Source organism: Alosa alosa, chromosome 1 (assembly GCF_017589495.1).
Source record: "Alosa alosa isolate M-15738 ecotype Scorff River chromosome 1, AALO_Geno_1.1, whole genome shotgun sequence".
Classification (NCBI taxonomy): Eukaryota; Metazoa; Chordata; class Actinopteri; order Clupeiformes; family Clupeidae; genus Alosa; species Alosa alosa.
In genome coordinates this window covers 45,704,983-45,730,211 of record NC_063189.1, presented here as the reverse complement: position 1 = coordinate 45,730,211, position 25,229 = coordinate 45,704,983, and the positions used below count along the sequence as shown (strand labels likewise).

Below are 25,229 nucleotides of genomic sequence, written 5' to 3'. Positions count from 1 at the left end.
ATTGCGAGTCTGGCTTGTGCCTGTCACAAGTTTGCTGCCATGGAGCAGACGTGGACTTCCTGCTGGAGGATAACAGGAAGTGAGAACCGCACTTCCCAAAAGAAGCCCATTTTACAAATTCACACAGCACAGCACAGCACAGCCTCCTCTCGTGACGCGCACCGCAACTGGCACCTCTATAAATGCTACTTGCTGAACCGTTGCTAATTGCTAATGCTAGATGCGAATTAAAAACTGCAAGGTAACAGCATCAACACTGCCTTGCTCATTTGTGTACTGACTGAATGTGCTTCAGCATTCACCCAACCAATTGAAAGAAAACACACTCAAAAGGTTGTTGTATTTGAAGTGTGTTGCTCAAGTTCACAAATGATTGACACATCACAAGATAGAAAAGCAGGGTGAAAGGAGGTGTCATGGGAGAGGGATGCACTCCTTTAAGCAGACAATTTGAACACTAAACTCCTGTACTGTTAGACTCCTTGGCGCCGCGGATGTCATGGCCATTTTGCCATATGGGGATGAGGAGACGTACAGTACAAAGAGAGAGAGCGCCGGCTAGCAGCATTCCTGTGTTCCAGCGAGGTCCTGCAGAGAGCGTCCTGCTGTGTCCTCCCCTCCGCCGCACACACTCACTCGGCTCTGCCCTGTCCGGAGAGCAGCAGCAGGCCCGCAGTCTATTTCAGGCCAGCCGGCCGGCTTTTCAGGGGAGACAGCGTGGAGTAAATTAGAATGACAAGGACACATAGGGGCCTCATCTCTCTCCCTCCCTCTCCCCCTTCTCTCTTTCTCTCACTCTTGTCTTCTCCCTCTCTCTTTCTCTTGTTCATTTCTCTTCTCCCCTCGCTCTCTCTCTCCTTCATCCCTCTTTCTCTCGCTCTTTTGTCTTCTCTCCCTCCCTCTCTCTTTTTAGCAGACAATTACAGCTGCCTTGGCAGGCCCCTTCTCACAGGTCCTGTCACGTGAGCAGACAGGCCGTTAGCTCTGCAAGGCCAATTACGGAGGGGGTGGGTGGGGGGGGGGTCATGTCCGCAGGAGCGGCCATTGGCGGCAGATTATTGCTCATCAGAACCTCTCCTGTAGCCCCGGGGAAGGTCACGCACGTCAGGAGGGATTCATCGCTCGGTCCACTAATGGACTCGATAGGCCAGGGACTCTGCGCGACCATGAGGCACAGTGCAGCCCCACGTCTTAGTCAGTGACCGCATTCACCAGAGAGTCCAGGAGAAGGGTAGGTCAATCAGCGGGCTATTAGCCACATTTAAATGGCTGCACTGCAATGGTTCTAAACCCATCATTGTCCTTGGGTACAAGATGCCAAATCAATGGGGTTGATGATGGCTTATTGTGTGAAGATAGAGTCGAGAGCGGTTAACATTTTCAGCAACCAAGCAGTCGAGATGATTGTTAGTCAGCACACACACACACACACACACTAAGACACTATAGGGGAGTGCAGACCACCATGGCATGCTGAAGGTGAGAAACATGGTCAGACGCCGCTGAGAGCTGCCCTTCTCTACGCACTAGCCCCACTGTTTTGTACACACAACACAGGCACTGACCCCCTCCCGCTCCATTCCAAAACATGAGCCACATGACGCAGCCAGCGGACTTTCCTCAGACCTGCTCCGCTCTGCGCTCGCATCCATCCCAGCCATGCCCACTCACAGAGTGATCATCCATCCCAGCCATGCCCACTCACAGAGTGATCATCCATCCCAGCCAGGCCCACTCACAGAGTGATCCCAGCCATGCCCACTCACAGAGTGATCATCCATCCCAGTCATGCCCACTCACAGAGTGATCCCAGCCATGCCCACTCACAGAGTGATCCCAGCCATGCCCACTCACAGAGTGATCATCCATCCCAGCCATGCCCACTCACAGAGTGATCCCAGCCATGCCCACTCACAGAGTGATCATCCATCCCAGCCATGTCCGCTCACAGAGTGATCATCCATCCCAGCCATGTCCGCTCACAGAGTGATCAAAGGTGTCTTTCTTACAGTCGCTCTACTACAGTAAATGATCCCCTGGTGTGTGCTGCAGTGAAAATAAAAGTCTGTTCAATCAAAAACCGGCATCCCTCTAAACATGATGGCGCTTTGATCTGGAACAATAAACACAGAGAAGACTGCACTGACAGAGCTGAGGGTGTTCAGAACTGTTCCACTGCCCTCACTGTCTCTCCAAACTCTCAGTGAAGGCAGAAGTTGCTAGCTACTGTTGGAGCTGATGGACTGAACTAAGGCAGGTCTGGTGGTAGTCACCTGTCTCTCATAGAACACTCAGTGCTACACAGCTTTCTCATCTCCTGAGATGAAGGAGCGTGGACTCTCTCTGACATCACCACAGGAAGTACTTTGTGAAACACAGCCTTCTCAGATTGCCATATCTGATGTGTATGGCAAGGCTGAAAAGTGCCGCCTCACCGGAAGATCAATTGTCCAAAACAGAGTGTTTGTTCCACAGAGTGCAGCCTACAGAGGACATCAAAACAGGGAGCCTTGTCAGTAACTTATTCCCGCCGCCTACTTACTCAGGACATAAAGGGAGAGGGAGATCCCGGCCAGACAGAAGCCCTCGAAGAAGCGTAGGGTGCTAAACATGGGCACGTTGGCGGAGAAGGCCACGGTAAGACCAAACACCAGCATGAAGAGGACCGAGATGATCAGAACCGGGTGTCTCCCAAACCTACACAATAAAAAAATAAATACATAAGCAAACAGAAACGGCTCAGTAGATCTCTGTGTAATCATGGGCCTCAGATGTTCTGTGCTTTTCAGGAATTGAGCAGAGTCACCTACCAATCTGCGAGGATACCCATCACCAGATACCCAAAGATGGAACCCACCAGTAGGGAGAACTTTGCAATGTGGACCTTCCTCCTGGAACCACACACCAAGTTCCACTAGAAGACAAGGAGAGAACAATAATCATTCATCTCTGATTAGTACTCACACTGATAACATTTATCTCTGATTAGTACTCACACTGATTTGACAAACCTTGGCTGACATGTTTTTTCATCCACATGTTTTCATTTTAGCATAATAATATTTACATACATACAAACACCTTTGACAATTAAACATATTGGATGGCATGTCACTAAGACAATATTGTCCTCAGTCACAGGAGATTTTGTAGACAATAGCTTCTGTCCACTGTAACATCCTACACCTTTGTTTCAAAGTCTTAATAGCTGTGTATTTTTCATTGAAAATGTTTTTGAGGAACCCAGTGACCATTTATGTATAAAAACAAGGATAAGAAACATCTTCATTCCTAATTAAACAGATGCCATTCATAAACAGCCATCCTTCACTTACAGTTAACATCATGAAGCCAAAATGCTTTATCAGGCAAATTTACAAAAGAAATCAAAAGATACAATCACCCTGTTAGTTTTTCTAACATCTTTGCCACTGCTATAACTAGGGCTGTAACGATACAAACCAAATCGTGAGGTTGGTGTATCACGATTTTTGACCCACGGTTCGATACGAATCTCGATTTTTTTTTTTTTGGGGGCTAGACATTTTATTAAATAACATTTTAATAGCCTCCCTTAGAACACCAGAGGATTACAATATAATATATCTATTATTTTATATCCTGATATAAAAATATTTTTCTGAATGACTGATATTTATGACAGCACACTTTATGCAGATTAGACAATAGCCTAGGCCTGCTATTTGGGGGCCAAGCAGCGAAGCTGCGAGGACTTCATTGTGTTTCTACGTTTTCCTATTATTATTATTATTATATGCAGCCCATAGAACCGTATGGTAAAAAGTTGGGAAATTTGGCATACTGATTGGGGACGGTCCCATGATTCATGTCACCAAGTTTCATGTCGGCAACTCGAACCCTCTAGCGTCACCAAAAGGCCAAAGTTGGAAGTGCGTTCATGCACGTAACTTTTGACCTGTTGGTCCGATTTTCAAAAAGTCAGGTATTGTTGGAATCCTTGGACCAAGCCGAGTTCAACGCACCCTATGACGTCATTTTCCGCCATGATGGATTTGCCACCATTTTAGATTTCATCAAAAACACTTAAAATGTATCAGGGGTCACATACTTTCTCTGATTCCCATCAAATTTGACACAAATCATCTTCAGACCAAGCCTCACAAAAGTTCATCTCACAAAATCACTTTTTGTCTTCAGAAGTATTACCGTTCGCCCGTAAAAGCCAATCAAACTTTGCGGCGAAGCCGCCAAACAGGAAGTGAGCTCATATCTCAGCAACCCTTGCATGTATCAAAACCAAACTTGGTACATTGACTCATGACAGGAGGACCCTCATCAGGAGGACCCTCAAGAAATTTGGTGACCTTTGACCTCTAGGGGGCGCTGTAATTCACAAACATGCCTTTTGGCCTGTAGCTGCTGCTGTGCTTAGAATTAAATTGTAGTGGTGTCTGGTAATACTGTGAAAGGTCCTTAGGTCAACTGAGGGCAACTTGTCACATCAATATAATTTATTCGCCGCCATATTTGATTTGATCAAAAAAACACCAACAATTTCAAGACAGGCCACAAATTTCATCTGATCTTCACCAAAATTGGCACAGACCATCTTCAGACCATGCCTTGTCACTTCATTTATTTCTGTAACAATTGATAGAAGTTGCGCCCGCCACATCCAATCGAAATTTGTGGCAAAGCCGCCAAACAGGAAGTGAGCTCATATCTCAGCAATCGCTGTATGTATCAAAACCAAACTTGGTACATGGACTCATGACCCCATCAGGTGAATGCTGAAGAAATTTTGTGACCTTTTGACCTCTAGGGTCACTGCAATTAGCAAAAATGCATTTTGCCTTGTAACTTTGACGTGCTAGGCGGAAACTTGCTTTGACAGCTTATGGCCATACGTCTGATTGCAGCATTGAGCTAACAGCATTTCGTTGCCATGGTTACTCCGGCCTATCTGCTTGGCCCCCTCATTGCTGCTTGGAGCTATATTTTTTATTACAACTCTACCTCTTTAATTCAGCTGTCTGGTTGAAGCCTGGAAATATTGTAAACAAAGTAGCATAGTTGGCTAGCTTAGCCTATCATAGTCTACTGATTGGACTGTTCAGTTTTCCCATGTGTGTTTAAGTTTCAAGGTAATACTTGTTCTCCTTGGGACAGGCCCTTTTGGGAAACGTTGGTATTGAGATGATCAGTCAACTTCAATGCAAGAGTTTTAAACAAATATGTGCAGCATGCTAATGATGCTAAGCGGATTTAATAGTAATTTAGCTAGTCGTCTTCTATGTGTCCTTGCTTTCACGATTGTGAATGTTTTATTTAAGTCGCGCGTGTTCATTGAGCAGGAGAGGGAGGGAGAGGGAGGGAGCGCGAGAGAGAGCGGGGCAAGGAGAGGGGGTTTACTTCTATACTGTTTGGTAAAGTTGCACACATAGTCTACAATGAAAGCAAGGAGAGGTATGAAATTATTATTTATTTATTTGTTTGTTTTTGGACAACGTAAGCTACCGATAAGTAAAGCGGGAGATGTGAGTTGCTTTTGCGGCCGTGTAAGATGCAAAGCACTGCGTGAAACACTAGAAAGGTGTGTCGTGATTCTGCCTTTTCACACCGCGACACAGTATCGTTGATATGAATGTCGCGATTTCGGTTTTGAATCGTATATCGTTACAGCCCTAGCTATAACTAAATAACCTTCTTTACACAAAACAGGTTTATCTGGACTTGTAACATATTATCTGTAGAGGCGCGGCTTGCTTTAAACATATTATGCTAACCCTATACCTGACATTGATTACGTTTTTCATTCAGATTACATTACTAAATAACTAAGTCTGGGTGCCATTGCCATATACAATCAAATCAATTGGTCCGATGAGTTATCAGACATACAATAAACCGAGATTTAGATGAAGCCATTGAACTGTCGAAACTGTTTACAGAGTACTGCATGAGTACTGCTCTCTATGGAAAGCCCCTGTCCCGTCCTGACCTTGATGAAGCAGGAGTCATGGTCTGTACACTGAGCGTGCGCACACACACACACACACACACACACACCCACACAGCCAGAATATGAGCTGGTGATAAAACACACACATGCTCACTCAGACAACATGATCTGTGAGTGCAACACTGAGAAGGACACACGCAACACAGGAGAAGAGAAGCATGCAGGAGGTGCAGAGAGGATGTGCATTGTGCGCCCATGGGATTCACAGGTTATTGACCAAAAGGATTTTTGGATTATTCTACGATGAGGTGGAAACAAAGTGTTTTCTAAATTAAAAGGGTGGTTTTTAAGAGAGGCACTGAGCAAATGAAAAAAGACAAGGGGCTCTAATTTGAATCGCAGGCCAAGTCTTAAGTCTAACCACAGCTAATTTAATGATTAATTTTTTCCTTTCGGTGAGAAGTTTCCTCTGAAAGCTTAGCCTTCCTCTGGGAGGTCAAAGGGCACTGTAAAGCCCTTGCTGACCCATGACCCTAAACCACAAGCTGAGGGAGTCAGAATTGTCAGAATAGACAAATATGTCTAAATAAGACTTGCAGGTGGACATGCTGAAGCAAGCCACTGAGAGCTGCCATTAAAACAGTCCCACAGCCAGCAGCGAGCCTTCAAGTGCTATTGTATTGTTTATATATTAGCACCATCATTTGATGTTGGCATGATTTTATGACTTCTTTTTTCCCCTTCATTATCTGTGGCATCACAATGTAATACTATTGCATTATTATCATGATGAAAGATCAGTCAGTGAAAAACAGGTCATGAAAGATCAGTCACATCTGCACAGCCTTTTCCGTGGCTGTACTTGGCAGACAGAAGTTTGAAAAAGACCCTGAAATAGGCTACTGAAGATGTTGATGTGCCATGAGTGAAAAAAAAAAACTTGTTTTGCAATTCAAGTGAAGTGGCCCCACAAGGGATCCTTTAGTGGACTGGGCTCCCTCCTTCTAATGTTTTCACATCATTAACCTTAAGCATACAGCATTACATTGTGGTGAGAATATTTCAGATAAAGAAACCGCAACATCACTTTGCTACTCTGTATGGCTGCTGGTAGGAAAGCATGTCCTTTAACATCAACATATTGAGCTACCTATCCAAACTTCCTGTGAAGCTTAGCTATGGCTACTAAAGGGATTCTATAATCACATTTCCTTGATAAAGCATGTAAGGTGCTTTATAGAGGTTCTATATATAGCCATCTATATACTGATAAAGACATCTGAGAGTGTTTCCACACATAGGTCACTATACTTCAGGCCAACTAAAGGATCTTATCAATAAGAATCATAAAGCAAGTGTACTCTAGAGATTAAAAACGACAGAGTGCTGTCGATCTGATGGTCAAGAGCTCTGCAGTGCTCTATCAACCCCACACCCCTGTCTTCTCTCCCCCTGTCCCTTGGCCTCTCTCTCTCTCCCTCCCTCTCTCTCTCTCTGCCTGTCTTTGTGCGAGAAAGCTCAGCTGTGACACACACCATGCAGCGTTCTATTCAGTGGGACGGTTGGAATACTGGACTCTTTGTGTTCTGGAACCCCTCTGTGATCCCAGCTGGCCTGGATGGGAGGGATTAGTGTGTGTGTGTGTGTGTGTGTGTGTGTGTGGGTCATGGGCGAGGCTGGGGTGTCTGGGTGACAGGTGTAACACACTGTACATGACCCCCCAGTGTGGCCCCCTTCCTTGACCCCATTGCAGTCACATGAGCCATGCTAGCCACATGTCTAGGAGGGCTGTTGCACTGGACCAGACAGACAGTCGCGGTGCCTTGGCAGCCGTGGACCCAGTGACACATTCCCGAGTTGCCTGGGTGATAAGGCAGCTCCTGGGCTGAATTTGAGGATTTCTCATCTGAGCCTGAGTCAGGGTGCGCTTACTGTTTGCATAATTACCGTTGCATAACCACAAAGACTGTTACAGCAAAACAAAGGGGATTATTGATTAGTCATGTCAAGAAAAAAAATCCCCCAAAACACCTCAAGTAGATTCCCCTCTTTTGGCAGAGCTGAGTGAGAGAATTCGGCAAATTCCCAGTGGTGAATGGAATTTTTTTGTAATGTCCTGACCAGTGGGACAATCTTATCTTCTCACTGTGTCAACAAAAACCAAGGTTGACATGGTGCCTTATGTGACAAACTTGATGGTAGTCACTATGGCTCATTTCAAGTCACTCAAACTTTCAGTATCGATGTCACCTGGCAACAAGGCCTAAACAAACAAATACCACTTGCGCAGTTGTACCTGGAAAGTGATACCGCATAGCTTACTAGCAGCTGAAACAGGTCTACATGAGATCAGGAAAGTGATACCGCATAGCTTACTAGCAGCTGAAACAGGTCTACATGAGATCAGGTCATGAATCCACCGGCGTAAGCGAGGTCGTACTCACCAGAGTTGAAATACGTTTCACTGGCTGTGATCCATAGCTTACATTGTGCGGCGTTCAGATGTGAAAGAGAGTAGATGACCCTGAAGAGGGAAGTACAGTGGCCTGATCGGAACCTTTTCATGTTCCTTTTCAGCTGCCAGCTAGTTTACCAAGCTCATTCACAGGCTATGGCCACAATAAATATGCAATTCCATAAAGGGCAAGGCCGAGCTCTCCGGTGCTCTACACTATCCCTGGGACCTTTAGTCTCTAGCACCCGCTCCTTTGCTGGTGGTTGGATATAGATAGTCCAACAAGCACACTCAACTGACCAAACAGGACACGACCATGGGATGTTCAGGGCAGCTTTCAAACATTATCCCAAATGTCACACTTGTCAGACATGATATCAGATGTCCGTGCATAATGTGACGACTAATATCTCTGATGGGCCACTAATTGAGGACAGTGAGGGAGAGCATATTGACATTCTTCACGTACACGCAGGTTGTGTTGGTTTGCTGGCATGACAATCCTTCTCCACAGTCGTCCTGTCAGCGGGAGTGACACCCTGCTGGGGCTACCGAGAGTCTCCAGTGAATTTAAACCACATCCCATGCAATGGACCGAGCACTGAGCTTGCACAGGTCGTACAGCAACAGCATCACTTAACGGTCCATCAAAGTGCGTGACCGACAAGAGAGAAAATAGAGAGAGAGAGAGAGAGAGAGAGAGAGAGAGAGAGAGAGAGAGAGAGAGAGATACGCCTGATCAACTACACTGGTGCATTCAGTTCACCTGTGCTGCTCACACTGGGAGGAAAAACCATGAGAATGAAATGAAAAAAAGAGGTGAATAAAAAGGAGAGGGGGGGTGGAGAGGAGAATGGGAGGGGAGCTGGCAGACTGCGTGAGGATATGTGAGAAAGAGAGAAAGAGAGTGAGAGATAGAGGCTGCCGCATAGTTACTGCCTAGCAACAGAGTCCTTGGTTATCAGCAAGGTTTGGTCGTCTCTGGTTGAGAGGGATTATTACTACATAACAAAAGAAAAGTGTACTGTATGTGTGTGTGCATGTGTTTGAGAGAGAGAGAGAGAGAGAGAGAGCAAATAAGAAAGAGAGAGCTTTAACAATATAGGTCCAAAATCGCTACACTTGCTGGATAAGAGACAAAGCTCACTCACTCCATTGCACTCTGCATTAATGAGCATAAACTCTCCTGTGGTTCAGATGGCGTAATTAAAGATGCACTGCACACACTCACACTCTCTCTCATACACACACACACACACACACCACACACACACACACACACACACTTCTGCTTCCTTGCGTCTCTTCACGGTCACATACAAAATAGAGGCACAGGCCTCAACCATAGTTAGCAACACTGACTTTTCATTTCTCTCTCTCTCTCTGCAGACACACACACACACATGTCATGGCACACACACACGTCATGGCACACACACACACGTCATGGCACACACACACACTACACTTGTAGAAACTACATCATCTCATCTGTGTTTGGGATTTACCTCTCTATGGCTACATCCACACGATTCCATTTTTTTTTGAATCCGAGACACTTGATAGATTTTAGACCTCTCGTCTACACTCGTCGGGTGTTTTTGAGCTCCTGAAACAGAACAATTTCGAAACACTGTCGGCCCCATATTCAAACCTCCAGCTTTGTGTTTTAATGGTGATTCTTGATTCTGCATGACTCACTTAGACCTCCACTACTTGCATGTCTGAATACAACATGGTGACCAAAATACAAGCTTTACTGGCCTTGCTTTCTTTGGTAGCATCTGTAGTACAGTTAAATCCTGCATTTTACTACGCTGACAATTGTGTGAATGTACATGTGATCTGAGTTCAGGTGTCCACCACTGCCCTTGTGTTCAGGTGTCCACCACCGCCCTTGTGTTCAGGTGTCCACCACCGCCCTTGTGTTCAGGTGTCCACCACCGCCCTTGTGTTCGGTGTCCACCACTGAGGTGTCCTTATGGACAAGATGTCTTTAACCCTTAAAGGAGTACCGTCACACCGGTGTGACGGGAATGTTGGGAAATTAACATTCTAAAGAATATCTGGGTTCATTGAATTCAACATAGAATTTTAGAACCTTCAATTGTTGCGGAACTTAGAACGTTCAAAAACCTACACCTTTAAGGGTTAATTTGCAACGGTGCTTGTGGATGGAGATCGTATTCAAAATTAAATTTTGAAAGTTTTAAAATGAAAACGGAATAATGTGGATGGATCCTAAAACTCAGAAAATGTGGCCTGGCACTTTGACTTGCTACTTAAATGCTGACGAAACAAACTTAGACGTGAAAGCAGAATGTGGTCTGCCAGCTTAGAGTAGCTTCAAATGAAGTGCAATAAAAACATAAGATGACATAAAATGCAATGATGTGCAATGAAAGCAGGTCATGTTCCTTCTTGCAGTTTTGTTATGTGTATACATGTAACATTTTTATTCTCTTTTCAGTTTGCACACAAATGGAATACTAACCAAACAAAGCTTTAGCATAAGATAGCACTATGCATTATGTAGCGCGCACACACACACACACACACACACAATTTCATTTCAGTGTGTGACCTCAGTGTCTGAGAGGAACAGTGCCACGTTTAGCACAAGGACAACAGGCTGTCACACCATGGGCCCACCATGAAGCGCTGCTCTGTGTGTCAGAGGGAGGGAGGTAGGGAGAGAGCAAGAGAGCGCGGGAACGAGGGAGGGAGGGGCACTGATGGATGAGTGCTGCTTTCAACACTCATTTGTCCAGTTTCTCCCCCTCACACTCTTGTTTTCACATTCCTATTTTCCCCTCTGTTGCATATACATATACTGTGCATATATTTTCTGAGACTGATAAGCAGGTCAAGTAATGGATTGCGATGAGACTGCATTGTCTTGATGCTACTTTATACATTTAGCAGGTGTGTGCACTTCATGTGTCTATGTATGTGTAAGTGAGTGAGTGAGATAGATAGATAGATAGATAGATAGATAGATAGACACTAAGACTAAAATGGAAAGAGAGAAAGAAAGAAAGAAAGAAAGAAAGAAAGAAAGAAAGAAAGAGATAGAGAGAGGGATAGAGAGAGAAAGAAAGAAAGAGATAGAGAGAGGGAGAGAGAGAGAGAGAGAGAAAGAGAAAGAAAGAAAGAAAAAGAAAGAAAGAAAGAAAGAAAGAATGTACATAGCACCCATCATGCTCTGGCCTCCTCTCCAGTCTGTGTGTGTGTGCGTGGCTCTGATGGCTGGAGCTGAGCAGAAAAGAAAGAGAGTGAGAGAGTGAGACAGAGAGAAAGAGAGAGTGAGACAGAGAGACAGAGAGAAAGAGAGAAAGAGAGAGTGAGACAGAGATAAAGGGAGAGTGAGACAGAGAGACAGAGAGAAAGAGAGAGTGAGAAAGAGAGAAAGAGAGAGTGAGACAGAGAGAAAGAGAGAGTGGGCGAGAGAGACAGATCGGCTTTGTCCCTCCACTAGCACTGGTGTGTCAGTATGCCATGGTACAACTGGTCCCTGCCTCACTGTTTCTGATGAGCGCACAAGCAAACATACACACTAACTTACACATCTGTATGCTCTTCCTGCCTGGCTCTCCTTCACTGCCTAAATCACACTCACACACACACACACACACCGCCACACGCATGTGTGCGCGCACACACACACACACACACACACACGCGCACACACACGTTCTCTGTGCTACCCTCTCTGTACATCCCAGGAGCCCCTCATATCTCGATATCTATGTGAGACATATGCCCAGAACCGGAGGCCATGTACAAGCAGCTCAAAACATAGGCCAACAGCACACCAACAGCAAGGCCCCCAAGACTATCACTGAGCTATCTGGACTATCATTTTCCCACCATACGTTAAGGGGCCCCGAATCTGACCGTATAGTTTTTGCTATATCCACGCCCAAGCATGACCAATTTTCCTTTAGATACTTATTTAGATAAAATAAGGGTGTCTGTTTCATGATGTTCTTTGCAAAGGCTTTTATATCCTCAGGATCCTAACTGAGCCGGTAAATCTGTGTGTTGTGCTGTATAAGTGCCAAGCTGATATCTCACAGGCCACTCGATCCACCCAGCCACATTTCCTCTGGAGCACCAATGGGGATCATCCACTTGCTCCAAACAGCTGGATAAACACTAAGTGAAGGGACTGCCTCATATTGTCACATTACCTCCATGAACTTGCTATGTGCTCTGATAAACACATGCTGTGATGAGTTAAAACGTTAAGCCAGTTGTAGCTTGAGACCAACTGCAGATCAGTTTTGCTGAATTTGACATACCGGTATATAAAGTACACTCCCACACACACACACACACACACAGACACACGCAGACACACGCAGATACACACACACGTATGTGTATTGTGAAAACCAAAAAGAGAGAGACATCTTAACAAGGTGCCGTGATTGTCGGTCACTAGTTACTTCTAAATATGTCAACAGAAGAACAGAATCCAGGCAAGGCTAAACTTTATGACCTTCCTCAAATATGTTTACAACTCTTGTCCTGCAGTTTGGTATCACATTTCTTTCTATTTACTTTTTGCTTATTAAACATGAGCCATAAAACAACCCTTGCTGACTCATCATGAGCGGAGTCTTTCCTAGTCTCCATCATTTCCACTGAATGATCCCCAGTGTCTCCATCATGGGTTAGCCATTAGAATGTATAAGCAATGTAGGGTGATTCCACTGGGACCTCCCCCTGTGTGTCTGTCAGCGATGATCCACTCTTATTCATTAGAGCGCGGTTCCCATTAACATGTGCCCACCGGGCCTGGGCTTCAATTAGAGCAACCTTCAGCGGCCCTGCACTTTCTGTCCCCTGGGGAGCCCCGTCGCTGCTTGTGAGCTGAGCCTTATCGCTCGCAGTGCTCCCCCGCCTGCCGCTCGCTCAGAGGGAGTGCAGATAACGGGGCGACTCCGGAGCGGAGCTGGACAGAGTGTGGATGAACCCTGAATACTGTCCAAGAACTCTCAAGTCTCGAGATGAAACTTGCCTTTCTGAAGAAGAAAAAAAAACGTGTGTGTAGTCTTTCTTACTTATGCATTTAGCTGACGCTTTTTATCCAAAGCGACTTACAGATACTAACTGCATGGACCAGTCACCCTGCAGCCACCTGGGGTTGAGTGCCTTGCTCAAGAGCACAACGGTGGGAGCCAGGAATTCAAACCATGACTTTTTCTGTGACTACTGTATGCTAGGCCAGTTTCTTAGCCACTACATGAACCACCCATAACTATGCATGATGCTCAGAGTTCCCTGCTGTCCTGGCCACCCACTGACAACCCTACAGGGCTTAGCTCTGGCTCATGGTGTCTGTCTTGCCTTGTCCCATGTCACTGGCGTGTGAGAGTGTGTGTGTAAGAGTGGTAAATATTCACTGCTAATTATATATTGTTAAAACAAATAAATGTTTTGAATCTACCGTATATATCAGAGGTTTGTGTTTAAGGGATAAGCTAATGGCTACTGTAATAGCAGGTGGAAATGTAAAAGCTGTCTGTGGTTTCCCTTTGTACAGAGTCCATGAGTCCCAATGTGACTTATGTCCCATCTGCACTGTCATGGTATCATGACACTATATCCTGGCTCTGTGTTGAGCTGCAAAGGAAGAGGATTTAAGGTGGGAGTTGAAACCGGTGTCTCCTAACAATGTACAAACTCAGGGGCCAAAAATACTAATCTCTCAGGTTAGGACAAAGAACATCCTTGAAAACAAACATCATTGTATATATTGGGCCGTGATTGACTACTGACTAAGTTTAATGTTTATTGACTGGCAAGTATCTCTAACATATTAAGAAACACTCCTTGTGCTCTCAGCTCTCCCACTCAATTCAACAAGTATTACCCACAACTGTATGCCTACATTTTGAAAAGCACAAAGAAAAGGCTTACTTGGCTTTCATTATCACTAACTTGCAGAACATGTGTTTATAAGCATTATGTGTTTAGATTGGTTCACCACAGGGTAAAAAGGACCTTGCCTGTTATCACAACGGCAACATTATCTTTCGTGAGCAGATGTCTGACGACATACGCAGTTTTGTGGACCATTAGCACAAAGTAGACTAGACCTTTCTGCAAATATTACTAAACATGATGCACACAAAAGATGAGTAGCACTGTAACTAGATGCTGTTTAATAGGGATTCATTTCATCACTGTCTAAACTTAGCATTCCTGGCAATCTAAAGCAGCTTTGCTAAAAAAGGCAACTTGTGTCCTGAGCATATAACTGAACAATAATGAGAACATATTCTGATTATTTTTCTACAAACTATTTTTTTACTCACAATAATATCAGCATAATACAGTAAATGATTAATTGAGCAAGTGGGCAATTTCAGGTAGATTACTTTACTTTCAAGAGCTTCCTTCTGATAGTCTGTTCATGGTCAATACTGGACATAGTGCTTTGTTCATTTGTAACATTCTCTTAATAACTGCACTGCATCAACAGCACCGCTAACTGCTTCATTAACAAGCCATCATGTTAATCACAGTCTAACATCCATGGCCGGCAGTAAAGTCCAAGCAGTTGCATAAGTGCCACTGATTAATAGAGCGGCAAACTACATTTTGTAAGGTGACCACTGAGTCAAAGGGCAACACTGCTTGATCTATGCGTTATGACAACTCAGGCACTGGCTACTGCCATTCATGCAATAATCAAGCAGCAGCAACATCCACTGGCCATACACCCCCTGGCCTCTATACTGATAGTACCATATTTGCCATTACATTTGAGGAGGAGAACCTGACTCTACACAAGTGTTCCACACTTGACAAGGCCCTTGGCAAACATACGCAACCTTTGACTAGAAACATAAATAGAACATGGTGTGACACATGGTATGCAGACAAGGCACTATGTAGCAATACTAAGTCAATTTCTGGATACAAATTTCACAACCAAATTGATCTAGCTATTTTTGTGGTTTCATAATTCTCTTACAGGGCTATTGACATGGAGAGTCATAAAGTCTCCATGTTATGTGAATGTATGTGTATGTGTGTGTGTGTGTGTGTGTGTTGGGGGTACTGAAGTTACTGTTCTTCCTGGGAGAAGGCCTGAAACTGTCCATAAACGACCAGTTGAAGGACATCTGGCATCATAATACCAACCCCTCATTTGGCAAGATCATAAAAAGATAAAGAGCTAGATGAAGGCCAGAATGAACTAACGGGGACAGCAGGCTCACAACAAGATCAATGCTCAACACAGTAAGATTCCAGAAATGCCTTGATGATGAGACACTGATGAGGCTTAACAAAGATGGAAGAAAATGGGGGTTTGGGGCCAGTCTCCAAAATGACACGTCACATATAAAACATTTAAGGATTACAATTCCAGCTGGCTGTTGAGTAAATGAATGGTACGGATAAGGCAAATGAATACTTCACTATTCTCACTGTATGCCATTTCGTCTGCATCCAAGTGACCAGATCTGTTCGCGGACAGCCCACCAAGCGGCACATTCCTCTACAGTCAGCACGAGGAGAACCCGGTGACACCCCTTCGTGATAGCTCGCACCACATCAGCTGCTTCAGATGAGTCACGCTGGTCTAACCCACCGATGCTCTCCCATCACACCAACACGCGCACTCCTAGTTTGTTCCAATTGTTCGCGAGTGATTTAGGTGCCACATATTATTGGGTTAGGTACAGTATTAGCCTACCCAGGCATATAGACCACTCGACGCTGCTGTGAATGAACAGGCCATTATTGGTAAGCGCGTAACACGCGTCAGTTTTGCGGTATTGACACCCTGCGATGTCATTTTGTTAGACAGTCTGTCTCCCTGCAAGGTGTTCCATGTGACTGAATTAATGGTTAGCCTAATAACGCCTAATATACTAGCCTGATGAAGGTGTTGGGGGTCTTAGTTTAAAACAGACGGGGTTGGCCTAATTCCACCGGGAATGAAAATTATACAGTGGTGTGTGAACCTGCCAGTCGTGAATGCAGTCATATACCCGGCAAAAAATGCACAACAAGAAGCCAACCATTGTAACGCCCTGCAATTGACACATTATCTAGACATTAAGACGGTGAGGATTATGCATTTGATGTTGGATGTAGTCAACACACTCTGCTAACCTTACCTTTGTGACTACATTCTCCCGAAGTCCCATTTGCATTTCGTACCTCCACTGTGTGCACTTACAGTGAGCATCGTCCGTGTTGTTGTGGCTCGTGCCGTTTGATACATACGGAGCTCTCACGCCACTGTTGTTTTGACCATTAAATAATGAGGAAGGACTCAATGTCAGATTGGAGCTGTTTATCGTCGGTAGAACACATGTGTTGTTCGGTTGAGCGAGGAGGAAACTGTCAGAGAATTGACTGAATCCTATAAACAATGCAGGGATCCATGTCAGGACAATGAGTTGCTTTTGGTATTTTCCAAATCCCCCGAGATATGGCAAGACGCAGCCGTCAATGCGCGATAGCAAAGCCGGAGACGATGTTTCGGGTGATACGAAGCCATTCTCTGGTTGGTGGTCGTCCGTATCCAGCTGAGCCACGGCCATCGCGGTTTCGCACATCGAGCCGTCCCTCTGTAGCGCAGCCGGTTTGGCAGTTCAACCCGTCGACTCCACAATGCGTCAGTGCCCCCGCACTGGAGAACGCTGTGCCCAATCAACCAGGCAATTCTGAGTGATCCAGACGTGGCGTGCTTGGTTTTCCTCCAAAAGTATGGATTTAATGTCGACGAGGTTTAACAAGCAGTCTACTTAAACGGTGCACTGGCTAGAAACTCTTCAGGAAAACCATGGTGACAAATAGACAGCCTACAAGCTCATCAGGAATGTTGTACCTCCACTTTCCACAATCTGTGTGTGTATGGTCACCTCGTCAGAACGCACTGTGCCGGAAGGAGACGTGAAACGACTAAGCCAACCCCTTCTCTGTAGCTGCCAGCCACAGGTAACACACCTGTCCAAACGCCAAGCCCCTGATGCTGTGGTTGACATAGTCCCCTCAACAAATGAAAACTATGTCATTGGAATAGTCGGGTAGACCCACCTCTACTACGTTTCAAACAACAAATTCTTTAAAAGTAATAATACAAATTTTCCCTTTCTCACTGAACCGTGCGTCCTCCACACACGAATACTCAGATATCTAGCCGGTACGTTCAGAGGCGGTTCCTACTCAAACCTCCGCCCTTGCCTGTCACCCCTAAACTTTGATTGGAGAATTCTCCCACGGAACTCCATTGGGCGTCATGTGTAACAAGGGGTTTCTTTGTATTACTAACCCCTTCGATGTCCACTTTGGTCATAATCATTTTGAAGATGGTTTGTATGAGGAAAATACGCTCCTCAGTTAACATGCACATCTGCTGGAGATTTCCGCTGCATCTGAGAGTTTCATTTGTATGAACTGTTTTTGCTTTCAAGTAATTGGTTTTACCAGTTGACAATACTGGCTTAATAGGCCTACTCTGCATGTAAACCAGCAAAGACAATTGTAACAACATATGAAAACACATAAATATCTACGGCAGATATTTGTGTTATCCAAGATCTATAATCTCTCTCTCTCTCTCTCTCTCTGTAGAAATTATTTGAAATCATAACCTAGTTGTTGCCGTCCTCTGGTGGTGTTACAAAATTATTAAAAATGAGCAGTGATCATGTGAATGTTGTTCTGTTTCTTGTTGTGTCTTTTCTTGATATAATTGTGTTGTAATAGGAAGGCTTAAGCATAACTTTGATATTGGGCGGACATGCCAGAATGCACCTTGTAGCAATACTTATTTAGTGAAATGCCAGTTACAGAGTGAAACAAATGCGCCATCTGCTGGTTATAATGATATATTACTGTGAAGATAACATTACACCCTATTGGTCATTCAATGTTGGACTGGATGTCATGTCCAAATGACATGTTGGACATAGGTCAAGTCACAACATAAATGTTTATTCCTTCTTTAGATGTATAATTTTTTTGTCACTATCACTTAGGCTATTTTTGTTTTATTTCTGTTTAACTTAGTTGAACCAGTAGCCTAGGGCCACTAAGCATTTAGTCTACTGAGTTCAAGCTCTGTGTTAGCCTTCATAAAGTGCATTGAGGCAATTATCATTTTTGGTATAAATTCAATTCAACTGAATTGAATGGATTTGACTAAAATCATTCTTTTCATTGACATAATCATGGTATGCATGCCTAAAGGTGTGCACTGGGCTCATGCCATCTAAAAAGATTGGCTCAATTATTGTCAGCAGAAGTTTTCCATGTTGCCTCAGTGGTCTGTGGACAATCTCTCCATTCACACATGAGATCACCACCTAAACGAACTGGATGCTAGGTCTATAAAAGTATTCTGCTGCACTGACGATGCCAAGCTTCAAGTACAAACCTGTGGTCTAACTGACTCCTCCTGACTTCATGGGAATATGTTTGTTTTGGTTCAAATGACTGTACCCGTTGCTGTGGACACGGTTTCAGGTGTGCTGATGGCTCACACCCATGTTTGCAGAGAACTGGCTACAGTCAGCAGTTAGAGTTTATGTTGAAACAGTATTTGTCCCCAGGCACTCTCAGCAGAGATTCTCTGACTTTCTAAGCAAGTTATTGGTTCGACCATGCAACTGAAAGACATTCACTTATGTCCCTATATCACCACATTAGGCCAGCCAAACACTTTCAATTCAAGGAGGAGTGCAATGTCATTGGCTACTGACCTCAAATATCAACAACCTTTCACCAAAATGTATGTTTCTTATCATGCATCTTAATGATGGGACATGGAAAAGGGAAAGAATGCATGTTTAGAGCATTTTAAACATGTGCTTTATGAGGATGATAACAGCTAATATACACAGTATGTCACTATCACAGTTTGCCGCTATCCCAGAGAGAGAGAGAGAGAAAGAAAGTCGAAAGATCAGGTCAATGTCCTTCCTCTTCCCCTCTTCCCCTGGTATTTACACAGATATATTGGCTTTGTTGCCATGCCATCGACACTGAAGGTAAAAGGGTAAGGCTGGGGGTAGTGGTGGGGGGACAGGAGCCCAGTCATTATCATTGCTCTCAGGTGTCTGCTAGAGCAGGTGTTTTGAGTGGCTCACACACGACTCTGACACATGTGCTGTGTCTGGACTGGCATAATCACACACTTATTCACTGTAAAAGCAGACACATGGGTGTGGCACCTCGGCTGCATGCCCGCATACTTACCAGAGAGCCTATTGTAGTATGTCCTTCTGTATGCGGAAGATGCCCGGTACTCTGGTGTGGCCTATGTGTGAGACTCACTGTAGTGAAAGTACAATGGACGAAGAATCTATCTAATAAAAGATAGTACAAAAATGTAACATTAATATGATACGCTATGTCAACAAATGTGAACCACTTGCATAATTTGGAAGGACAGAAATAAAAACAGTTTGAGTGACAATATAATAATCACTCCAAAAAAGCTAACACCATTTGAAACTATACGTTCAAGGACTAGATGAATGTTTTACTTCTACACAGAAACATCAACACCATGGTCCTCAATGCTATCAAAGGTGAGACTTTAGACATAAGACATAGATCTGATGAGAATCAGGGTGTGACATAGATAGGAGCATGAAGTGGATGACTGATGATTCATGATTATCTTTCTGTCTGGACATGAGTCAAGAGTGAAGGCAGAGTCCATGACAACATAGAGGTGTGTGTGTGTGTGTGTGTGTGTGTGTGTGTGTGTGTGTGTGTGTTCGGATGCTTTGAGTTGAGAAAAGAAGACCATTGAACTGCCACACCCTTACTGGCGGCGGCAGTAGGTGTTGAATGAGTGAAAGCACCACCCTGTCACACCTGAGTTACAGTACAGTATGCCCTCTCAGACACACACATGCACACACACACACACACACACACACACACACACACACACATATATATATATACACATACACATACACATACACATACACATACACATACACATACACATACACATACATGCACACACAGTTCTAATTAATCTAAACATATGTTATGTACACTATAAAAACTGAGACTGGGGTTAATTAATATTTAATAAATAAATTATAGTGAGCTATACATAATAAAAAAGGCTATGTGTAGTTTGGAATCAAATTGAGTGGAATTCAAAATTTTTTAAGTATTTGTTAATTGCATTTTACTCAGTTTTGTGTGAATAAAATTAGCTGTAAATCACTAATTTCATCAGGAAAGTCAAAGATACAGAAAATTAGTCAATTTTACTCATTGGGAGATTGTTGTTTTTAATCACCTTAGTTACATTTCCACTCAAGGCATTTCGCGCCACATAGATGGAACACACACACATTTCATGGAAACTTTCCCAAAGGTAAGACCCGTTTCATTTATTGTTGCACATATAGCCCTATGCAGTCGGACATTATTTTTTATCTACTGTAAGTTCGCAAATCAATTTTGCTGTGCTGTAGCCTAACTCAAACTGAAGCTGGTTATATTTGGGGGCCAAGCAGCGAAGCTGCGAAGGCACCCATTGTGTTTGTTAGTTTTCTTATTGGGGGCCAAGCAGCGAAGCTGCAGGGCAACCCATAGTGATTCTATGTTTTCTTCCCTATTATTATTATTACGCTTCCGCCATGGGAGTCTATGGCAGCCCATAGAACCGTATGGTAAAAAGTTGTGAAATTTGGCACACCGATTGGGGACAGGCCCATGATTAATTTCACCAAGTTTCATGTCGGCTCCTCGAGGGCTCTAGCGCCACCAACAGGCCAAAGTTGGACGTGCGTTCACGCACGTAACTTTTGACCTGTTGATCCGATTTTGAAAAATGAGGTACCGTTGGAATCCTTGGACCAAGCAGAGTTCAACGCACCCTATGACGTCATTTTCCGCCATGATGGATTTTCCGCCATTTTGGATTTCATGAAAATCACTTAAAACGTATCAGAGGTCACAAATTTTGTCCGATCGACACCAAACTTCATAGATATCATCTACAGACCATGCCTCATTAATGCATTGCTTTTTGTCTTCGGAACTAAAACCGTTCGCGCGTAACAGCCAATCGAAATTTGCGGCGAAGCCGCCAAACAGGAAGTGAGCTCATATCTCAGCAACCCATTCACCTATCATAACCAAACTTAGTCCATGGACTCAGGACCCAATCAGGGGGACGCTCAAGAAATCTGGTGACCTTTGACCTCTAGGGGGCGCTGTAATTAAGAAACATGCCTTTTGGCCTGTAGCAGCAGTTGTGCTTAGAATTAAAACGTACTAGTGGTGTCTGGTAATACTGTTGGAGGTCCTTAGGCCGACCCAAGCCAACTTGTGATGTCATCGTAATTGATTCAGCCGCCATATTGGATTTAATCAAAAACACATAAAAGTTTTGGCAGGTCACAAATTTCATCTGTTCCTCACCAAAATTGGCAGAGACCATCTTCAGACCATGCCTGATGAGTGCATTGCTTTCTGGAACAATTGACAGAAGCTTTGGCCTGTACCAGCCAATCAAAATTTGCGGCGAAGCCGCCAAACAGGAAGTGATTTCATATCTCAGCAACGCTTTCATGTATCAAAACCAAACTTAGTACGTGTACCTCAGACCACATCGGGAGGACGCTCAAGAAATTTGGTGACCTTTGACCTCTAGGGGGCTCCGTAATTGACAAAAATGCATTTTGGCCAGTAGTTGCTGATGCGCATTATTTTGCAATGGAAGTCAATGGCAGCCCATAGAACCGTCTGGTAAAAAGTTATACAATTTTGCACACTAATTGGGGACAGTCCAATAATTCATTTCACCAAGTTTCATGCCGGCACCTCAAGCGCTCTAGCGCCACCAACAGGCCAAAGTTGTAACTTTTGACCTGTTGACCCGAATGGCAAAATGAGGTATCATTGGAATCCTTGGGCCAAGCCGAGTTCAACACACCCTATGACGTCAATTTTTGACCTCTGTGTTTAAATCACAGCAAGTGTGATCATATCTCAGTCAATCTTTTATTTTTGATGTGAAACTGATGACAGCAAGTTCCATCTAGTTCATTCTAATGTGTGCGTGCAAGGGTGGGACGGGGTGGGATGGGCAGGGGCGGTTGCGGCGGTGGGCTGGCTGGGGGAGGGGGCGGCGACACTCAGCCCTGGTTCAGCCCCACAAAATCAGTTATGTTTTGATGTGAAACTTGACCTTGTAACTCAGCCAATCTTGGGTTGTATGGCATGGAACTTGCTGTGACTGCTTAAGGCTATATGTCTGATGCAACGGCATTGACTTACATGGTTAATCTGGCCTGCTGAACTAACTGCTTGGCCCCCTCATTGCTGCTTGCAGCTATATTCAGTCTTGTCTTTGTTTCTACTTAGCCTAAAGCAAGGGCTAAACAGTGTCTAGCTAAAATATGACAATTTCATGTGAAAAGGCTACAGCAGGCTATATATATGCTGCCTCTTATCTAAGCGTGTTATATATATATATATATATATATATATATATATATATATATATATATATATATATATATATAACTATATAGGCTATACAGTCTATGCTTTTACCAATTTCCCTCGCCTCAACCAGAGCTTCTAAAGCCAACTTTAAGCTAGCTAGCATGTAGCCTAGCCAAGTTGACTTTAGAGACAGCTTTTCTGCACAAATGTAGGAGTAGATTTTTACTCTCAGAGGTGAGTAATTACAAGTTACATTTACAGCATTTCGTTTTCCGAAAGTAAATCGCTCTCGTGTAACGTTTAGGCTGTTTGAAGGTAGCCATGTTGCTAAAATAAGGCTACCTAGCCTGCTTAACTTCGGGGGTCAGTTTTGTATTGCTACAGTTTGAAACAATTAACGTGCGCTGTTTCATATTAGGCTACCTTTTTTTTTTTACCTTAACATTTCATGGACAGTCTATTATCTCTCCCCCCGGTTTTAAAAATGTTGTAAGACCTATCATGTACACTAGTTTCTATCTTTCAGATCCAGCTGATGCATTTTACAGAATCACAATGGTGAATCAAGTTAATGGCCAAGCTGCTACACCAAAGCTTCTGAATCTCTTCCAAGCCAAGGGTGGAACCATAGGGTTGAGGTTGCAGGCCATCCTACTCAAGGTATCCTTCAATGAGTATTGTTAGCTAATATTTTATTTAAGGAAGGGTTAGGAATGGGTTGGAATATCGTTTGCATTACTTAAATGTACAAGAAATAATGCTAGCCTGCAATTCAGGCTCAGATGCAATGCACTATTGCTTTGCTGGGACCAATGACTTCCTGGAGCCATAGTTGGTTACCTGAAAACGTCAGGTAACCAACTATAAATACAGGAAGTGTTTCAATAGACGTGTCCCTGAAACAGCACATCAATGAGCCTTGATGGGGTTTCATATACCGGTAATACAATTTCAGCTTTAAAAAGTTTTAGGTCAGTGAATGTTTTCCAGCCCTTGAATAATGTTTATTTTTGTCATTTCAGGCTCCAACCAATCCTAACGCTAATTTGACCAGAGATGTTGTCATCGGTGTTTGGGGGATCTTTAGATCATCTTCTAAAAAAGTATGATGTAAGTACATATTAAAATATGAAGGTCATCCCTATATAAAGTGTATTTCTCCCAATAATCCTTGCCAAGCTACTTATGTTTGCAGATTTGCACTACTATGTCTCTTTCTAATTTGCCTCTAAAAGTTCCTTGCTAAGGTTTTCTTTCCAAACGGCAGCCGATAGCCACTTTTACAGACCTTATTAATAAGCAGATCAGCAGAGTTAATCCAGTTGCTGACCCTTGGCTTAACGAATGACTTTAGAGATAGGTTGATAGGTGACCAGCCTGTCTTTGTGAATGTAGAGTAAAATACTCATCAATACAGTGCAGGGCTGAACAGTCATACACAATGTTCTTACTATTCCAGGAGGCTGATGAAGATAGTGTGCCACAGGACCTTGCTGTATAAAAAATGGAAATCAACAGCATCGAGACCAATACATCAGAGGGTCCCGATGACGTTGGTATCGTGGTAGAGGGAATGAAAGTTCTGACTGCTCTGGATAACTTTCCAAGGGCTTGCTCCATGCTCCTTGGGTGGACATATTCAGTGAATCTGGCCTATACCAAGGAGCCCAGATATACGTTTGAAATCCTCCAGAAACTCCTCTTTGAGCTGGACTGTTCAAAGCCAAAAGGTGAACATTCTCAATAACAAACTGCTAGCTTAGGAAAATGGACCCTTGCAAAATGAAAAGGAATTGTTAAGTCTCTGTCAAATGTCACATGGTTACCTTCAAATGCTTGAGTTGCTCAATCATACTCATTTTAAGAGAAGTGACTTTTTTACTTATTATTGGAAAAATTATCTTGTGCTTCTACTGTGTACAACAAGGATGCAAATTGGACATGATTTAGTCAAAGAATTTCAGTTACACAAATGAGTAATGTGACCGTTCCAGTAGAAATTAATCCAATTCTATCTGCTCTGTCTCTTACAAGTCCAAATGCATTTTGCATTTAAAAAATGTTGGGTAAACCTGGGAGGTAAAGTTGCACAAATAAATGAAATGATACATGTTTACCTCTTATTATTTTTATGCATGGTGATCTGTTGACATAACTTAAGTAAATGTTGGTATTATAAGAAGGTATGATATTTAGTGATTTAGAAGGCATTAGACAAGGCACTGAAATATGATTTATATAATTAATTTTATTTAATGAATGCAAATAACCTTCATCCAGACATTTAGTAATCTTATAACAAATTCCACCAGATAATTAGTAAATATAAATAACTTTTTCCCAAATAATTAGTAAATATAAATTAGGTTGGAC

At 43.5% G+C, this 25,229-nt stretch overlaps 1 protein-coding gene and 1 long non-coding RNA gene across 3 annotated transcripts in view; one reads left to right on the top strand and one right to left on the bottom strand.

The window, feature by feature from the left end:
* The window catches only part of slc22a23 (solute carrier family 22 member 23), a 38,774-nt gene extending 21,002 nt beyond the window's left edge, over positions 1-17,772 (bottom strand). The window contains exons 1-3 of the mRNA XM_048245497.1: positions 16,541-17,772; positions 2,811-2,914; positions 2,543-2,697 (exon numbers count right to left, since the gene is read on the bottom strand). Of these exons, the coding sequence (XP_048101454.1) occupies positions 2,543-2,697; positions 2,811-2,914; positions 16,541-16,984 (703 nt within the window). The 5' untranslated portion in view covers positions 16,985-17,772. The remainder of the gene's footprint in view (positions 1-2,542; positions 2,698-2,810; positions 2,915-16,540) is intronic.
* Positions 17,773-20,737: 2,965 nt separating this feature from the next.
* On the top strand, positions 20,738-24,969 carry LOC125304147. 2 transcript variants are annotated; one of them, XR_007195202.1, is made up of 4 exons: positions 20,738-20,775; positions 23,383-23,516; positions 23,879-23,966; positions 24,316-24,969. It is a non-coding gene; the product is annotated as an uncharacterized LOC125304147 (long non-coding RNA). The 2 variants fall into 2 exon arrangements; XR_007195201.1 differs by lacking the exon at positions 20,738-20,775 and adding an exon at positions 22,964-23,090.
* The last annotated feature ends 260 nt before the right edge of the window (positions 24,970-25,229 follow it).